Source organism: Oreochromis niloticus, linkage group LG3 (assembly GCF_001858045.2).
Source record: "Oreochromis niloticus isolate F11D_XX linkage group LG3, O_niloticus_UMD_NMBU, whole genome shotgun sequence".
In the NCBI taxonomy this organism is placed as follows: Eukaryota; Metazoa; Chordata; class Actinopteri; order Cichliformes; family Cichlidae; genus Oreochromis; species Oreochromis niloticus.
The window spans coordinates 3,552,062-3,568,820 of NC_031967.2; the positions used below are offsets into that span (position 1 = coordinate 3,552,062).

The 16,759-nt window shown below is 40.0% G+C and overlaps 3 protein-coding genes across 4 annotated transcripts; 1 reads left to right on the forward strand and 2 right to left on the reverse strand.

Annotated features, from left to right (window-relative positions):
* Positions 1-1,022: 1,022 nt before the first annotated feature.
* zgc:112271 (bolA-like protein 2) lies at positions 1,023-5,311 on the reverse strand. Its single transcript, XM_003459708.5, has 4 exons — positions 5,162-5,311; positions 4,893-4,957; positions 2,256-2,353; positions 1,023-1,232 (listed from the first exon to the last, which is right to left on the reverse strand). The coding sequence occupies exons 1-4, from the start codon at positions 5,235-5,237 to the stop codon at positions 1,133-1,135; spliced, it is 339 nt and encodes a 112-aa protein (XP_003459756.2). The 5' UTR covers positions 5,238-5,311; the 3' UTR covers positions 1,023-1,132.
* Positions 5,312-5,560: 249 nt separating this feature from the next.
* On the forward strand, positions 5,561-11,132 carry slx1b (SLX1 homolog B, structure-specific endonuclease subunit). The gene is made up of 5 exons (XM_005465380.4): positions 5,561-5,988; positions 6,070-6,121; positions 7,657-7,977; positions 8,714-8,929; positions 10,461-11,132. Exons 1-5 carry the CDS (start codon positions 5,816-5,818, stop codon positions 10,488-10,490), a joined length of 792 nt encoding a protein of 263 aa, XP_005465437.1. The 5' UTR covers positions 5,561-5,815; the 3' UTR covers positions 10,491-11,132.
* Positions 11,133-11,438: 306 nt separating this feature from the next.
* Positions 11,439-16,594, reverse strand: LOC100706348 (uncharacterized). 2 transcript variants are annotated; one of them, XR_003214464.1, is made up of 8 exons: positions 16,441-16,594; positions 15,515-15,636; positions 15,250-15,357; positions 14,668-14,721; positions 14,074-14,223; positions 12,856-12,978; positions 11,898-12,039; positions 11,439-11,790 (listed from the first exon to the last, which is right to left on the reverse strand). XR_003214464.1 is itself a non-coding variant. In XM_003459707.4 (7 exons), the coding sequence occupies exons 1-7, from the start codon at positions 16,445-16,447 to the stop codon at positions 12,001-12,003; spliced, it is 603 nt and encodes a 200-aa protein (XP_003459755.1). In that variant the 5' UTR covers positions 16,448-16,594; the 3' UTR covers positions 11,439-12,000. The 2 variants fall into 2 exon arrangements, 1 of the variants encoding a protein (XP_003459755.1); XM_003459707.4 differs by having other exon boundaries at positions 11,439-12,039.
* Between the last annotated feature and the right edge of the window lie 165 nt (positions 16,595-16,759).

Here is a 16,759-nt window from a genome sequence, read left to right on the forward strand (position 1 = left end):
CATTTGTCTAATCTCAGTCTCTCACTGAATGTGCTCCTGCGACTGGCTGGCATGTCACGGAGCGGGTGAAAGGTCTTGTCCAACATTGTCCTTATCTTGGACAACATCCACCTCTCCAACACCACCTTAAGGGAGTCCAGCTCCATCCCCCACAATATTACTGGCCTTGCAGAACCAGTTTCTTGATCCGCAATTGATGTTGGCATTTGTGGCCCCTTAACAGCAGCATCATAGAGGATGGCACTGACCACAGCAGACTCATAGAAAATCATGAGCACTTTCCCACAGATGTTAAAAGAACTCAGCTGCCTCTGGCCGCTCCTGCAGAGAGCAGCTGTGTTTTAAAGTCAGTCCAGTTTATTATCTATGTGTACTCCAGGGTATTTACAGTCCTCCACAATGTCCAAGGGGAGAGGAAAGTCCCTTGTGGTGTCCCTGTGTTGCTGATCACCTTGTCAGACAATCCACAATTTTGTTGTATATGTACAGTCAAGGACGAGCCTTTCTAGGATCTTCATGACGTGTGAAGTCAGTGCCACTGGTCTGTAATCCTGGGGGTCACTGGCACATGTAATGTGTCAGCAGCATCCCCATATGACATATAACAGCACTGCTCTTTAAAATACTTGAATCAACATATGTTTATGATTTAATCAGATCCTTAAAATGACACGCTCACCATTACATACAGCACATTTTCACCAAAGTTGGGGAACAGCTGCAGTCGCAGCATTGTGAGATGTACCTTTATGAACAATGATCTTCTTTAATAAACTGTTCACCATCACCTCACCTTATCTAATGATATGCACTGATGAGATAAACTACATACTGACTTGAGGTTAGAGTTTTCTTGATTTTGTGGCATATAAATAAAACTAAATAAAATAAATTATGTTCTGCAGTGGGCATTTGTAACTTTATTAAATGTATTTATCATGATTTATTAGCAATAAAAAACATGATGTTGTGCTGCCAAAACAGCAGAGAGTCCAATAAAAATGATTCAACAGAGACAGGAGGAAGCATCAAAGAGTTTTATTGCCAGTCAATTAAAGAGAATTTAAGAAGTGTGTGCGTTCTACATATCCAGTGAGTGTTTATGGCAACAATGTGATACAGTGTTTGTGTGTCATTGTGAGTTCTGTTTCTTCCACTGTTCTGGTGTGAGGGTCTTCTGTTCAAAAGCATGGATCTCTTTCAGCTCCTCGGCGAGACAAGTATTCACCATCCTGCCAACACACAGTACACACAACACAGTGACATGACGAGCTAGGCTGCAGAAACGGCTAGAAAGGAGTTTCACTGAAACCCACACAGACGTATAATCTGAGCAAAAGTCTTGCGTTACACTTCATTTCTTTATATTTTGCTAGGAAAATAGAAAATAGTTGCTGTGGTTTATGGAAATGTGCAGACATATGTTGAAATACAGCATTTAAGACAAAAACTGAATTTGCACAATTCTAACCAGCTGGAAAGTCAATATTTCTTGTGAGCACCTTTATTCCCCTTCATGTCATTTTCAGGAATAGTTCTCCTTCATGAAGGAAATTCAAAGCTCTTCTTTGGATGTTTTTGCCGTTGTTCTGTTCTGTGTCAGGATAATCCCACACAGCTTCAATAATGTCGAGCTAGTCCATGACTGACAGTGCTCCACTGTGTGTTCTTCTGTCCAGGTATGATTTAATTGCACTGGTGGGGTCATTGCCATGCTCCACACCACTGACTGAAACGCAGTCCCAAACCATGACCAGAGCCTCCACTGTGTTTTAAAGATGACTCTACACACTCACAATGCTGGACCTCTCTCCCAACCTCCTCTGTACATACCGATGATGCAAAAATATACAATTTTGTTTCTCTTTTTGTTTCATTTACTGTTCAAATTCCTAATTTTTTTTAAAGGATTCAAGCCATGCAAAGTCTTGCACTAATAGCCATTTAGGAATCACTTTGTATTTGCAAAAATACTTTGTGTCAAAGTGTTTTATTGTTGACATTTTTCATATATTCAATTAAAGTAATTGGAGCAAAATACGCTACTAAAATACGCTACTATTAAGAAAGTGTCTAAAGACACAATATAAAATTCTTTGCCTAGTTTTCTGTTACATGCAGCCATAACACAGGTTCATCCTTTGAGACTTTTTTAATTCTTAACCTAAGAAGGTTACAGAGAAACAAATAAATCATCCACAGCTTTGTTTTGTCATCAGCACCTCATACATACACACTGGCACACATATTATTACCTGTGTCTCTGCAGCAGTGGTTTGTTCTCAAACTGGGGCGAAACCACCAATACTTTGAAGCTGGCAGCACATCTGTTGGGTGATGTATCCTCCACCTCCTGGTTAAGCACGAGATCAAGTATGTGAGTACCTTTACTTAAGACAAATGCTGCAACTAACATTTTCATAACCAAATAATGTGCTCATTATCTGCTGCAAATTCTATCGGCTTAAAAATTCTTAATTAACACCGTTTTGAATTCCCCAAATAAAATTGTGCTTCCAGTTGTATTTCTATCAACTGTGGACAACAACAACCAGATCTCTGATTTTATAGTTATTTGTGTATTTTGTGTGCCCACCTTACTGCACTTCCTCTGAAATATAGTGGTTTATATGTCATTATAAAAATAACGCATGTAAATTATAACTGCCTGAAAAGTTCACTGATGTATGAGTACCTTCTTTCATTCCAGTAATGCACATTATTACAACATAGTGTCAATAATTACAGCTCCGAATTTTTATGGTAGTTTCACTTTAACACAGGCAAAAACACATTACATAAAAGTTATAAATTGATTTGTGTGTCATGTGTGAAACATGAGTGAGTGGTGGTGAAACCCTTGTTGCCTAAAAAAAGCTTGTAGTTGGTCACCAGGCTTGCACACATCTCATGAGACATTCTGCCTCAGTCCTCTTCACAGAAACTCTCAGTCCTTTAGGTTTGTTGGCTGCTGCTTGAAAATGTGAAGTTTCAGCTCCATCCACAGATTTTCTATTGGAGTCCTGGAGACTGGCTAGGCCACTCTATGACCATAATGTGCTTCTTATTTAGCCACTCCTTTGCTGCGTTGGCGGTGTGGTTTGGGTTAGTGTTATGCTGGAAGACCCATCTTGAATGTTTTATGGTACATGGTGCTGCACATGAAGTACAAATACTTTGGTACTGAACTTAAGTATAATTTTCACGTATCTGTACTTTACTTGAGTATTTATTTTTCTGACAACTGTAATTTTCCTCCCTACATTTTTAAACTGTACTTTCATTTTCAAACAGACCAGTTACTTCAGGTTCGACAGTTTCATCTCTTATACTTGGGAGTCTAAGTGGGCTGGAAAGTGTGCAGATGTCCGTATGTCGAAGCCTTAACACAAAACACCATCAAAGTATAGTGTTTCACCCTCCATGCTTGGTGTTCTTTGGGTCATACTGAGCGTTTTTCTTTTTCCAAACATGGTGAATGGAGTTGATGCCAAAGAGCTACATTTTGGTTTCACCCGATCACAGCGCTTTCTCTCAAGCCTTCTCTGAATTATTTAGATGTTTCCTGACTTCTTCAGCCTGGATTTGAGTCTGTTACAGCATAGCGTGTTTTCCAGTGGTGTTCTTGGTGGCCTTGGTCCTAACTAACCTTGAAATCATCAACTCCTCCAGTCTAGTTTTGGGCTGACCCAACCTTTATCATCCTCACCAATCTTGCATCTTAGTAAGATCTTGCATAAAGCATAAAATCCGGGATAGTAGGTGGTCATTTAATATTTCTTCCATTTCTGAATTATTATGGTCTTGTAGCCCATTCCTGTCTTGTGCAAGTCTACAATCTTGTCTCTGATGTGCTTTGACAGCTCGTTTGTCTTGTATGTGATGGTGGAGAGGTTGGAATTGAAGAAACTGATTATGTAGATAGGTGTGCTTTAAGACAAAAAGAGTTGAGATCAGGAATATCTGAAACTTATTCATTTGAATCTATGTGCCACATCGGCACAGGGAGCCACAATTTTCTCTGGGTTGTAGCAGGTCAAATACGTATTTCACTCAATGACGTGCAAATCAGTTTCTAACTTTTATGTGTTTTTCTTTTTTGGTTGTTGTTCTGTCACTCTCTATTAAAATAAGACTACCACAAAAATTGGACGCTGTTCATTTCTTTCTAAGTGATCACATTTACAATTGCAGCAGGGGATTAAATAATTGTTTCCTGTACTGTAGATATCATAACTAATCAAAAGATATTCTAGAAGTTATTCAGTTTAGGGATTTCTTGTTGGTTTTCTATGTCAGATAATAGAACGTAGGAACTTGGCCGTCCCATGAAATTAGATTCAGCAGTTAGCTCTCACATAATAAAATGCTTATGGGAAAAGAAAGCTGCAGCTTTATACAATATACTCATATTTATATAACTCTTTTTTAGTATTACTGACCAGTCAAAGCAATTTCAACAACAAGACCCATTTTAAGTGTTTATACATTTAGCACCTTATTCTATACACATAAAACAGTTTTTCTCCCTCACATTTATGTCCCACTTAGAATTACAAATTAAACTAACAGGCATGTCTTTTGAATGTGGGAGGAAACCAGAGAGGAATCACACAGACACATGGGCATCATGCAAATACCACACAGAAAGGACCCAGCTGGGGTTCAAACCAGGAACCTTCTTCCTGTGAGGCAACAGAACTAATCACTGTTCCACAATTGGGCCCTTGTAGCTGTAAAATATTACTTCAAAGTTAAGGTTTGGTTGCTAACGACTGAAAGCACTTTGAATGTGCTTATTATACAGACCTGCGCGCGCACTCTCTCTCTCTCTCTCACACACACACACACACACACACATATATCACTCTTATGAACAGCCTTGAACCTACCACGTGCACTGCCGCCAGCTCTTTGATAAGTCTGTCCCGGATGTGATCAGCTGTTACTGACATGTCTACATGATATAAAACGGAAACAAACCGATTGTAGGGTTAGTGGTTAGCCGGACCGGCAGCTGCTTTATAGTTGTCACACTGGTTCTGATGACTGATGTAAACTGACACTTAAAATAATGGCGTTATATTCACTCGTGCATTTTCGGTATATTTAAAAGAAAAATGCTCTTCAACTGTTAAATCGTTGAAGATGAAAGTATTACCAAAGGCTGTGATGCTGTCGCTCCTTAGTGACTGTGCGGACGTCCTACTGGCCTCAGTCATCGGCGCTGAGATCATAACAGAACGAAAGAAACACCAATTGCATTGTGACAAATTAGACGGTGCCCAATCATTTGAGGGCCGTACATACAGTAGGCGGGACCTATTATTTAAAATAGCGAATCATAATACTAGAGGTCTATGCAGAAAGCCAAACTAAATTTATGCAGTTTCGACTAATAAATCAGAAAAGACTACACGTGTCAGACATCTTTAGTCATAGATGTGTTAATATAGACTGACTGTATAAGATGTGATGATTTTGTTAGCTACTCTGCGTCGTTACGCTTTTTTGAATTTTTAATTTTATCAGGCAGATTTTTCGACTACTAAGACAGAGGCTGTTTATGTGTATGTACTTTTTTTTTTAAAGCTACCAAGTAGTCAAAGGTGGCTAACAGTGGTTGAAAAACGTAAAGATTTTGTGCAAAAGTCACGTAAGTGTTGAACAATACTTGGAGTTATTTGGTGTGTATTGTAGCTAGCTAATACTTTAGCATGTAGCCAATGGTAGCCACTGTGACGGATATCTGGTCTAAAGTCGTGATTCAATCTTGGGCTTCTTGTGATGGGAGTAGTCTGCATATGCTGTTACTATGGTAGTGGAGGTGGAAAGTTTCTTCGGGGTGTATATGCTGTACTGCATCAATCCAAAGTTTAAGGGCCGTATCTACATCGGCTTCACTGTGAACCCAGAGCGAAGGATAGGACAGCACAATGCTGGGAGGCACAGAGGAGGGGCCAAGAGGACCAGCGGGAGAGGACCGTGGTAGGCCCTCGCAACTTTATACTGTACTTTACACCGCACCTTGGACATTAGTTACTATTTACTGTGTCCGTCTGTTTACAGGGAGATGGTCCTCATTATCCACGGCTTCCCATCTGATATTGCTGCTCTCAGGGTAAGTATCAGGACACTGTCCAATCTATAAGTGATGGAAATGAATCAAAAACTCTGTAATCTGTGGTGTAAAAGGTCAGCTCCATTGTGACTATGATAAAGTGTCACCCAAGCCCAGAGCAGAGTTTCATGCGTGCACAGTTTTCAGAGTTTGTTTCTTTACATGTAGTCGTCCGATTTTCTACAGTTTGTCAGTTGGAATTTCATGCAAATGTTAGTATATAAAAATTAAGATGATTAATTTGCTTTGCTTTGCGTTGATTTAATTCATTGGATTTCAGGAGAAATCTGCCAATCTGGGCTTTAGGTGATGAAATTCCCATTTGTCATTTTTTTCACCTGATGATAGTAGGATTTTTTACATTTATGGAGTGATTAAAAACAAATAGAGACCCATTTTTCAACACAGAGCATAATTTTCAACCGTTCAGCTCCTATAATGATCCTTAAAGCTAACAGAAAGAAAAACATGACCATGACTGCATGTGCACGCTAGACAGGTCAGATTCATGATCAAACATTAACAGCTAAAGTTTAGTTGAATGTTTCCAGAGTTCAGTTTAAATGAACTCTGGAAACTCAACTCTAGTCTTAATTGATTGATTGTGGTCAGAAGACTGTCGCAGTTGACACAAAATCATCTGTGGCTAGTCTTTGCCCTGAATAACCACAGAATAGAAGAGATAGTGACCATAGTGTTTGCGTTCTGAGACACTAAGTTTTTTGTTTTATGTTACAGCCTAATTGGGTTTCCAATAAATCTGAAACACACACACAACAGACAACATCTCCCTTCTTCTCAGGTGTAGTTCTGCTGCCTTGAAAGTTGGTGGAAATTTGGAGGTTTTGGAGTTTCATAAAGGCTGATCTTGTGTTATGAGACAGTGAGGGCCTCATTTCTGTAGCTGGGACAATATGATTCAAAATAAAAAAATATGCTCCAGACAGCAGGGTTAGCTAGCTTTACTACTTGGTTTCTCTGTTCATTGTGTTTTGGCACAACAACATGAGCAACAGAAGAAATCCTCTCATTGTGGAAACATAGATAGCAGAGGGGCGATCCAGAGACATGCTGATCAGCTGATAAGGTGGGCTCTGTGAAAATGCTTTCTGAAATGTTTAAAGAATACTTTAAACATTATATTTTATTAATGGAATTGCAGATGCCTGAGCCTGGTTCTACCAGAGGTTCCTTTCTTTTAAAAGGGAGTTTTTCCTTCCCACTGTTGCAAAGTGCTTGCTCATAGGGGGTCATATGATTGTTGGGTTTTACTGTTTACTTGGTGGCGAGTCTTTACCGTACAGTATAAAGCACCTAGTGGCACTGTTGTCTATATAAATAGAATTGAACCAGACTGAAAACAGATAAGGTTTTAGGCACCAAGTGAAATGAGGAAAATACTGCCATGAAGGGAAATAAATCAGATTAATATTTTGCAAGCTCCATCCAAGCTAGACACTGTCCTGAGTGGCTAGCTTGGACGGTACGATCCCAAAGGAAGCAGAAGTTGTGACTGTCCTGTTTCTGTGTGCCAGTTTGAGTGGGCGTGGCAGCATCCTCATTCCTCCAGGAGGCTTACGCATGTATCTCGACGCTCCAGAAAAGAATCGAGCCTGGAATTCCACTGGCGAGTCGTCTCCAACATGCTGAGGGTGGCGCCATGGAACAGACTGCCGCTAACAGCCCGCTGGCTCAAACAGGAGTACAGGATGGACTTTGAGCCTGGCCTGCAGCCTCCCCTCCATATCCCCATCACTTTTGGCACCGTAAGAGCCAAAAAGACACCCTTGCTACAGTGTCAGGACGAGGAAGAGGAGGAGGCATCCAGGTGTTTTCTCTGTGAGAAGCATGTCAAGGTAGAGTCATCTAACAGATCAGTATCAGTGCTTTTCTGTTCAGTTTAAACAGCAGGATGTCTTTAATGCTCAGCAGGATTAACTCATCAAAATATCTCATGGCTCAGATATAGTTTGATTGTTTAGATACTTGTTTTTCAAATCATATCCATCTAAACACATTGTTGATGTGTATTTTTTTAATCTAGAAGCATTTAAACCTCTTTAATGACTTTTCTTCAAATAAACATGCAGTGGAGAATGTGTGGAGCTTCCTGCTCTACAGCAGAGCTCCTGACCTGTTCCTCTGTTTTATTTAACTTTAGTCTCAGCCAAGCCCATTTGCTCAGGAACAAATAAAACGCTGAAATGAGCCAAACATTAAGTTTTCTGAGTGAGTTTTATTCAACTCAACTTTAACTTCCACTGAGTGTCCAAACGACTCGGGGTTGAAAACAGTGTGCAAAGTCGGGCTCCCAACAAACAACTTCTGTTGGGGATAACTATCTTGACATAAGACCGGCTCTAGTGAGCCTCCCAGTCAACTATCTACTGCTAGCTGGTGGGATGACAGGCATCTCCGAAAACGTGGCAGCACTTTTGCAAACAGGTGATGTCTTCATAAATCAAGGTCTCGCCTGAAAATATCTTGAAAGTTTATTTTGTGTGACAGAATCAGTAATAGTTCAAACTTTACTTAGAATTTTAGCTGAATTTAATGTAATGTAAACAATGTAATGTTTTTGTGCTCTTCGAGGCGTCAGAGGAGCTGAGCTGTATCCACCCTTCCTGCCGGATGAGAAGTCATGTAATCTGCCTTGCCAGATATTTCCTGAGGTCTGAGTCATCCCACCTTCTGCCAATTGAGGGAGAGTGTCCTTCCTGCGACAGCTCGATGCTGTGGGGAAGTCTCATCCGACATAAACACGGCTGCTTCGGAGACCTGGAGGAGGTCACGCTGTCTGCACCCCAAGTTAGTTACAGCATCTCATGCTCAGTGTGTTTAGATAGAATATGTTAAGCTCTCTGTTCCTTACTCACTTTTATTATTTGCATGTCTCCTGTTGGTTCTGTACTAAAGCCTTTCACAAAAAGCTTTGCTCACATTGATTATGCCAGAGGCGGTTACTGGAGTCTCACTGTACGGGATTTCTGTTTTTTATTTTATTCTTTTCATGCGCAAAATTAAGACAAAATGCCAAAGCAGTGTGTGAAAACCAAGTACACTCTATGATTCAGTAGCTTGTAGAACAACTTTTAGCAGCCACAACTCAGAGTAATCGTTTTCTTATGACATTATCAGTCTCTCCCATGGCAGTGGAAGAATTCTGGCCCAAGATTTTGGGCCACTGGTGCGCTTGATTCTTGGGATCACTGTGCTGACTAGGGTTGTTGTGATTTCACAACTTGGACACTCTCATTCCTGACACTTTCATGACACATGCATATAGGGCCTTTTAGGGTGGGCACACTGAACAGCGTCCTCACCTCTGGTGCTGTTCAGTCAAATTTATAATTTATGACATTTTTATTATTTATCTTTAATTCCCCGCATTAGCTCTCCACTCTCTGGACTCTCCATTCTGTTCAGCTCAGCTACAGTCTCCCCTCTGCTCTGCACAGCCAGCAGCCTGCCTGGTTATCCACGTGTCCATAATCTGCTCTGCAGTTATTATTCATCTTTTATCTAATTGCAGTTTGCTGGCCACAATGTTAATGATAGCAGAAGGCTAATGTGGCTATCAGGTAATTGCTAATGCTAAAAACATAATGTTAATGTGTGTGCCAGCCAGGCTAACGTTTGTGATGACTGTTTAATATTTCAGTGTTGTTGAAATGAGAGTTTTACTGAGCTCTAAAATTCCTCCTAAAGTGTTGCTCAGTGTTGTGCATGTTAACTACTTCAGCTGTCAGTGGGTGGAGGAGCTGTGAGCCTAAAGTTGTGTGTCAGCGGGAGGCAAAGATGATACTCTTGGTATTGACACTGTTGCATACGAGTATCTTAATTCAATGTTAATTTTAGATTCAATTAATATCAGAATAAAGTTGGTTTTTTGTTGTTTTGTTGGCACAAGGCTGATGCTATATGGCAGAGTGGTAATCTACGTAACACTTTTCTACTCTGACCTGGAAACTGCCAAAACCTCAGTTTTTATAGAGGTGCTCAGACTTGATGATCAGTTAATTATGTGTATTTGAGCTTAGCAGTACTGGCTTCTACTCGCCTATTTACCTATGTACTTAGTTTTTCACACTTTGTTTCTGCATTTTATTATTTGGATCAGATGATCTTTTATTGATCCCTAATTGAAAATGACTGTATGCATTCTAATTTACGTGACTGGATATGTAGGTACAGTCGGGTCTTAAAATGTCACATCCCTTTCAGAAATCTTGTGTGTGTGTACACCACACCAGTAGATCTGGAATAATATCTGGAATAAAATGAAGAATAAATATTGAAGATTTAAGGTGCTTAATTACTTTGTACTGATCTTCCACAGAGTCACTGGGCAGACGAACTGCAGATATGAAGAAGGGGAAGCTGTAAAGAATTTTGAGTTTACTTCTCACTGGACATCACATCACTGTCAGAAGAACTGGAGCACTGCGTGGAAAGGACTGTGCTTCCAACATGATCTGCAGTTTGTGGCAACTGTGTCAATGGACTGGCATTAATGTGGTGCTTTTCTAGTCTTACTGACTACTCAGAGCACTTTGGACTAGAAGCCACGTTTCACCATAAGTTATACAGCAACCTCTCATCCACGATCTATTTGAACCTCCAACTCATGCAATCATAGGACAAGAGGCAGGATACACTCTTTTTGTTGTTGTTATTATTAGTGTTGAATTAGGTGCGAGTGGTGTAGTGTTAGTGCTGTCTTCTCTTCGTTCCAGTCTGCTGGAGTCTGTCTGACTTTGGGAGGAAAACCACACAGGGAGAACATGCAGAGTACACACATATGTATTAATGAATAGTTACTTGGTGATTCTCAGTTGGGTCTAAGTGTGGACATGGGCGTGTGAATGGTTGAATCTCTGTGTTAGCCCTGTGATGACAACATATCCATGATGTTCCTGCCTTTCCCTTACGCAGTGATAGCAGGAGCTCCAGCCTAACTTTTGTCTTGTTTCTGTCACTTTCTCTTAATTATTTAAAAAGCAGAATAAAATCTTCACTTTTTATACATGACTGATAACTAATTCATTCTGTATGTATTATTGTAGGGTCTGCCTTACAATATAAAGCACCTTGAGGCAACTGTTGTTGTGATTTGGCGCTGTGTAAATAAAACTGAATTGAATAACTGTTTGGGGTGTAATCTTAGTTATGCTTCCCTGAGCTATAAGTCTGGCCCATATTTTTTTTTAATTTTTTTTTTTTGTACACTAGCACAGAGGATTTTAAATCAGCCACGATGTGACTGAAGTGCGAACTATTTGTATATGTACACTACCGGTGAAAACGTTTAGACCACTCCAATTTTTCCAGTTATTTATTGCAAGGTCTGTCCTACAGAGAAATTGCAAAGAAAGTCAAAGTGTCAGTGAGTACAGTTTCCTTCACCATCAAAAGGCACTCAGTAACAAACTGTGACAGGAAGAGGTCTGGCAGACCCAAAGACACAACTGAATCAGAGGACAAGTTTCTGAGAGTTAACAGCATCCGTAACAGGCAGCTGACAGGACATCTTCAAGCACAAATTAATAGTCGTTGTATTAACCAAGTCTCATTTTCTTGCTTTTTCTCTGTCTCTGTTTTCCTGGTCAACCTCCATGAACTGTTTGGCTCATGTGCCTTGTTCCTTGGCCTGGAAGTCCCCCTGTTTTCTGTTTGGAATATATATATATATGTAAATGTATGTATATATGTGTATATGTATATATACGTAATGGAGGGTAAATTGCCACTTAATGTGGTAATGAGTTTATCACACCTTTACATTACGCATGATTGTTATTCTCAAAATACTGATTTGGTTTTAACTGTACTGGAGCATTTTCGTGGCTGTACGTGAGTCTTTTGCGCCTGTCCCATCTTCACTCCTGGGTGGGAGGGGCTTGTACGGTGATCACTGGCTGAAAGGCACAGAAAATAAGGTTGAATAACATTAGCTCTATCAGCCCTGTCTAAAGTTAGTAACAATGATTGTGTGGCCTATTCTTGATGGGATAACAAAAAAATATTAATTTACTATGGAGGGCCTCGAGTGCCATGGTTAAATAATAAATTATAATTGAAAATAAATCATTAATTAAATATATAAATAATCAATTATCATGTCAATTAATTTCATGTAAAAGATTTAATAGATTTTTTATTTAGTTATTTTCAATTGTAATTAATTAATTACACAATTAGTTATTCAATGGCTTATTTAATTAAGTCATGTTGGCACTCCTGACCCTTCTGCTGTGTTCATGAATTAATTTTATTTGTCAACCTCACCCATCAAAATCATGGCTAGATAATCGATTGCCATGAAGTGGATTTGGGGCAGGTATCCCAGAATGCATTGAAAGCCACAAATGGAACAAGTGGCCGTGCTCTAAAGTGTAAGTAAAGTTTTGAAATACCCTGTTTGTGTATTTTAAAACATCGTGAGCACAAATCTAACTGTTAACGGTTGGCAAAGTTAACTGGCAGCAGGAACAACTGTCTTCGAAAACGTCAGAGCACTTTTGCAAACAGGCTCTATCTTGACAGACTGACCAAATATTTGAAGATTATGCCACATTGTCAGCTAAAAACTCTAGTTGGAGACACACAAACAGGGTATTTCAAAACTTTAAGTATAGTTTGGGTCCACACATGTCCAAATGCCTGTGTGTAGGCATTAATGAATGTGACAATGTGACAGTGTACTGCGATTGCGATCATGAGCGTCTACTCACTAGTTTAGACGGTGGCCCACAACAGTTGACCACCTTACAGCAATAGGCAGCCAAAGTAGCAGAGATGGCGAACAGAGTGGCCTGGATGAGCACACCTCCAGCACAAAAGTGGGAATTGATTCTCTGTAAATAGATCACGATACACACATAGGACATATGGACATCTTTCATGTCATTCTTCAGCTCAACTATGCATTTAGCATACTGTGAAGTGCCATCACATTACTCTTCCACTCATTTCAGTTCAATTTCATTTATGTTGTTTACATTTATTATAATTGCAGTTTTTCCATATTTATATAAATAAATAAAACTAAATTGAATTATATAGCACCATATCACAAGGCCGCTGCTTCAAGGTGGCCTTGTGATATGTAAGATAGAGACCTTACAATAATACAGAGAAAATACTGGTGGCTGTCAGTTACCCCAGTAGATGCACCAAGCCATCTTTGTGAAAAATCCTACACTATCGCATTCACAGGATTTTCATAAAACTCAATCTGTCCGAGATTCTTATTAGAGTATTAATTTCAAACTTCTGCTTTGTCTCATTCTCGAGTTATCGCATGCCCAAACTTGGTTGTCCATGCCATGTGTGTCATCTGGCTTCACTGACAGATAGAGCTGGGTATTATCTGCATAGCAGTGAAAATGTAAGTGATTCCCAGAATAATATTGCCTAAAGGAAGCATGTATAATGTAAACAGAACCGATCCTAAATGGACTGGTTCTTATATAGCGCTTTTCTACTCTATCTGAGCGCTGAATACAACTAATTCATTCACCTAATCACACCCATTCACTTTTTCTAAGCTATCTAACATTCAGACACATTCACACTCTGATGGATGCAGTGCAGTACCTCTAATTCCTATGTCATGCTCTAATCTCTGTTATATTATGTTATATTATGGTCAACAGTATTGAACGCTGCACTGAGGTCTAGCAGGACAAGCAGAGATGAGTCCACTGTCAGAGGCCAGCGTCTTTACTAATGAGTTCTCAAACCTGACTGGAACTCTACAAAGAAATCATTATGCTGTAGATGATCTGTTAGCTGTTAGACAACTACTCTGCCAAGAATTTTCCCGCATTAGAATAATGGAAGACAATGGATGGTTCTTAGTTTGACACTTCCCTTACTTCCACTAATGTGAATATAAAATGAATGTAGTTCAACTAAATATTCTTATAAAGAAGGCATTTGTTACTCACCTCAATTTTATGGCAGATTTCACCGTATTCGAAGTCCATCCCGTAAGAGCGCCAGCAGTAAAAGGGTGTGCTATCCTTAATCAGAGTGCAGACTATATTGACGATGGAAGCGGCACATGCCACAAGCTGCATCACCAAGCAGGCCCTTAGCTGAGAAAAACAGCTGATACAATTATTTGCTTGGAGACGTGCATACATTGTGTAAGAAGATATAAAAAAACACTTTAAATTTCAATCCTGATATAAAAAGTCAGTTTCACTCCTCCCACGTGTTTCCAGCTAACAGGGTGTCTGTCTGCTGTATTATGAGAAGTACTGCTTCTACATCCTGGCCATATGTGCTGTTGCATGTACTGGTCACTGCCAGTCCTGGCAGTAAAATGTCAGGGACAAGGTCACTTGACATGTGTAACAACCAGCTGCATTCAGCCTTGCCCAGTGATTCTTAAAGGAAGTGAGACTGAGAACTGTTCTGTTTCTGTGGCAGGGGACTTCAACAGTGGCATTAACTGATATGGTAAATATCTTCCTGTACTCTGTGGTTGCTCTTTTTAAGCTGTTATGTTGTATGTGCATACTTGCGTGCACACTCACTGTTGGCAGATGAAGATTCTTTGCTGCTACAGCTATGCTCCCAGCTATTATCACCTGTTCAGAGAACAAAACCACACACAAGAAGGCTGACATTAGGCCCAAGTCTGGAATTAACCAACTGACAGAATTAACAGGTAGTGCAACTTTTCTATGAACTGGAAGTTCGATCCCTGGCTGCTCCAGTCTGCGTTCCAAAGCATCCTTGGGCATGATATCTACAGGTTGTTCTCCAGTGGATTCATTGGAGTGTGATTGTTAGCTAGAAAGCACTCAGGCAAGAAAGGAAGTGCTTGTATGAATGAAACATGTTGTATAAAATGCTTTAAGTGCTCCAGTAGAGTAGAATTTGCACTCAGTATTTTGGGTTACATTCTTATATAAAAGCAAGGTTGTTAAGTGTCGGTGTCATTGTGCAGATCAGTGATTGTCCTGCAGCAAAGATGTCACTATTTGAAAACATTTCGTGTCTTTTAGATTCTAGCTGGACTTGGGATGCAAGTAGTTATGAAGAATGCAAGTTTTCTTGTCTTATATAGTTTCTCTGCTCGTCTAATGCTGTGTGTGAAGTGTTTGCAAACTTACCAGGAGAGATGAGATGAAGAAAGGTATAACAGCGTACGTATCATTCCGGTTAATCAGAAGCACAATGGTGCTGAGCATCGTGAAAACACTGAGGCTGATCTGAGTGATCTGAAGTAAAGTCAGGAAAAAATGTCAGAAAATAAACCTAGAACAGCTGAATTTAATGATCTGGACAGGTGAGTGAGTACTTTTGGCAATATAGTGTGTATAGAACACACACACACACACACACACACACACACACACACACACACACACAACATACCCCCAGAGCTTTGGGTTCAGCTTCCAGGTACTTCTCTTTCCTGTGGATGTTTTTCTGGAAGGTGACTGTGACCAGAGGACTGTGTGCTGGGCCGATGTCTTCTTCCACAACTGGTGCTTCTTCTGAAAGCAGCAGTGAAAGGATCTCTGTTACTGCTGCACAGTTTTGACTCAGCTCAGTATCCAAACTATGCTGCTAAACTGCAAATCACAGCGGTATTCATATAAGTTTTCGTTTAACATTATAACTGTGTTTACTCAGAGTCCAGGATCTCCGAGGGTGACAGTAAAAGGGAGATTACATAATGGGGTCGTGCTGTACCGTAATAACAGCCCTGAGGGTATTTGTTGTTTCTCTGCTCACTAACAGCAGGCGTGTGTCGGGATTAGCAGAAGCAGCTCGATGGCAAACATGCCTCAGTTATCAATAACAACATCTGGATTTTATCAGACGCACTGCTGCTCTCTCATTTCCCCTTAAACCAAAACGGGGACATCGTAAATTTAGCACCGAGAAATAAGGTCGTTGAGTATTAAGAAAAATTTTTTATTGCTCCTCCTGAGAATAAAGTCGAAATTCGAGAGAATGTGGAGATTACAGTTGTTTAGTTGTTTAGCTCATTGACACAGTGTGGTGATCAGTAGAAGGGCGCTGAAAAGATAGCGCGGAAAGCTGCATCTGATTAGAAGCAAAACCCACAAAAACCTAGAAAAGCGGATTTGAACAAATGATGGTCACACCCGCGTGTAAACAGGATGGATGACGTATCACAAGACGGCTGATCAGTGTTGTTGTTTTTTGTGGAGGCTACAGTTACAACAACTCTACAAATGTCGATAATATGTCAATAATACTTTTTTTTTCTAATGTAGCGCTAATACACCATCGTTTAGATTTGAATTATTTGTTCTTAACCGATATTTTACCTGCCATGATCGCAAGATCCGCTGCAACTTCGTCCAGACAGTTTCCCTCGTTTATGTGCTGACCTCGGGCTTTAGTGGGGAAGTTCGACCCAGCCACTCCTCTATCGGGGTGTAGTGTCAAAAAGTGATTTCCTGTATTTAAACTGCTTTAAATATTTTTTGGGCCTACAATATGTGAAATATCTGTCAAATGTATCCATCGTGAATGATGTCAAGTCACCTTGAGCCACAAACAACATTCCTGTTAGAAGCCGCTGTCAGTCTTTTGGCAAAGTTTAAATATCCTCTGTGTAAAAAAAATCTTGTTGACATTAAAAAT

Coding starts and splice junctions, on each gene's coding strand:
- zgc:112271 (XM_003459708.5), bottom strand. CDS start 5,237: ATGATCTCAGCGCCGATGACTGAGGCCAGTAGGACGTCCGCACAGTCA. Junction 2,354..4,892: donor AGCTGGCGGCAGTGCACGTG/GTAGGTTCAAGG, acceptor GTGCTTAACCAG/GAGGTGGAGGATACATCACC. Junction 1,233..2,255: donor CCACTGCTGCAGAGACACAG/GTAATAATATGT, acceptor GTGTGTTGGCAG/GATGGTGAATACTTGTCTCG.
- slx1b (XM_005465380.4), top strand. CDS start 5,816: ATGGTAGTGGAGGTGGAAAGTTTCTTCGGGGTGTATATGCTGTACTGC. Junction 6,122..7,656: donor CTGATATTGCTGCTCTCAGG/GTAAGTATCAGG, acceptor TCTGTGTGCCAG/TTTGAGTGGGCGTGGCAGCA. Junction 8,930..10,460: donor TCACGCTGTCTGCACCCCAA/GTTAGTTACAGC, acceptor GATCTTCCACAG/AGTCACTGGGCAGACGAACT.
- LOC100706348 (XM_003459707.4), bottom strand. Junction 15,358..15,514: donor CTGAACCCAAAGCTCTGGGG/GTATGTTGTGTG, acceptor ACTTTACTTCAG/ATCACTCAGATCAGCCTCAG. Junction 12,979..14,073: donor AAATCTGCCATAAAATTGAG/GTGAGTAACAAA, acceptor ATCTATTTACAG/AGAATCAATTCCCACTTTTG.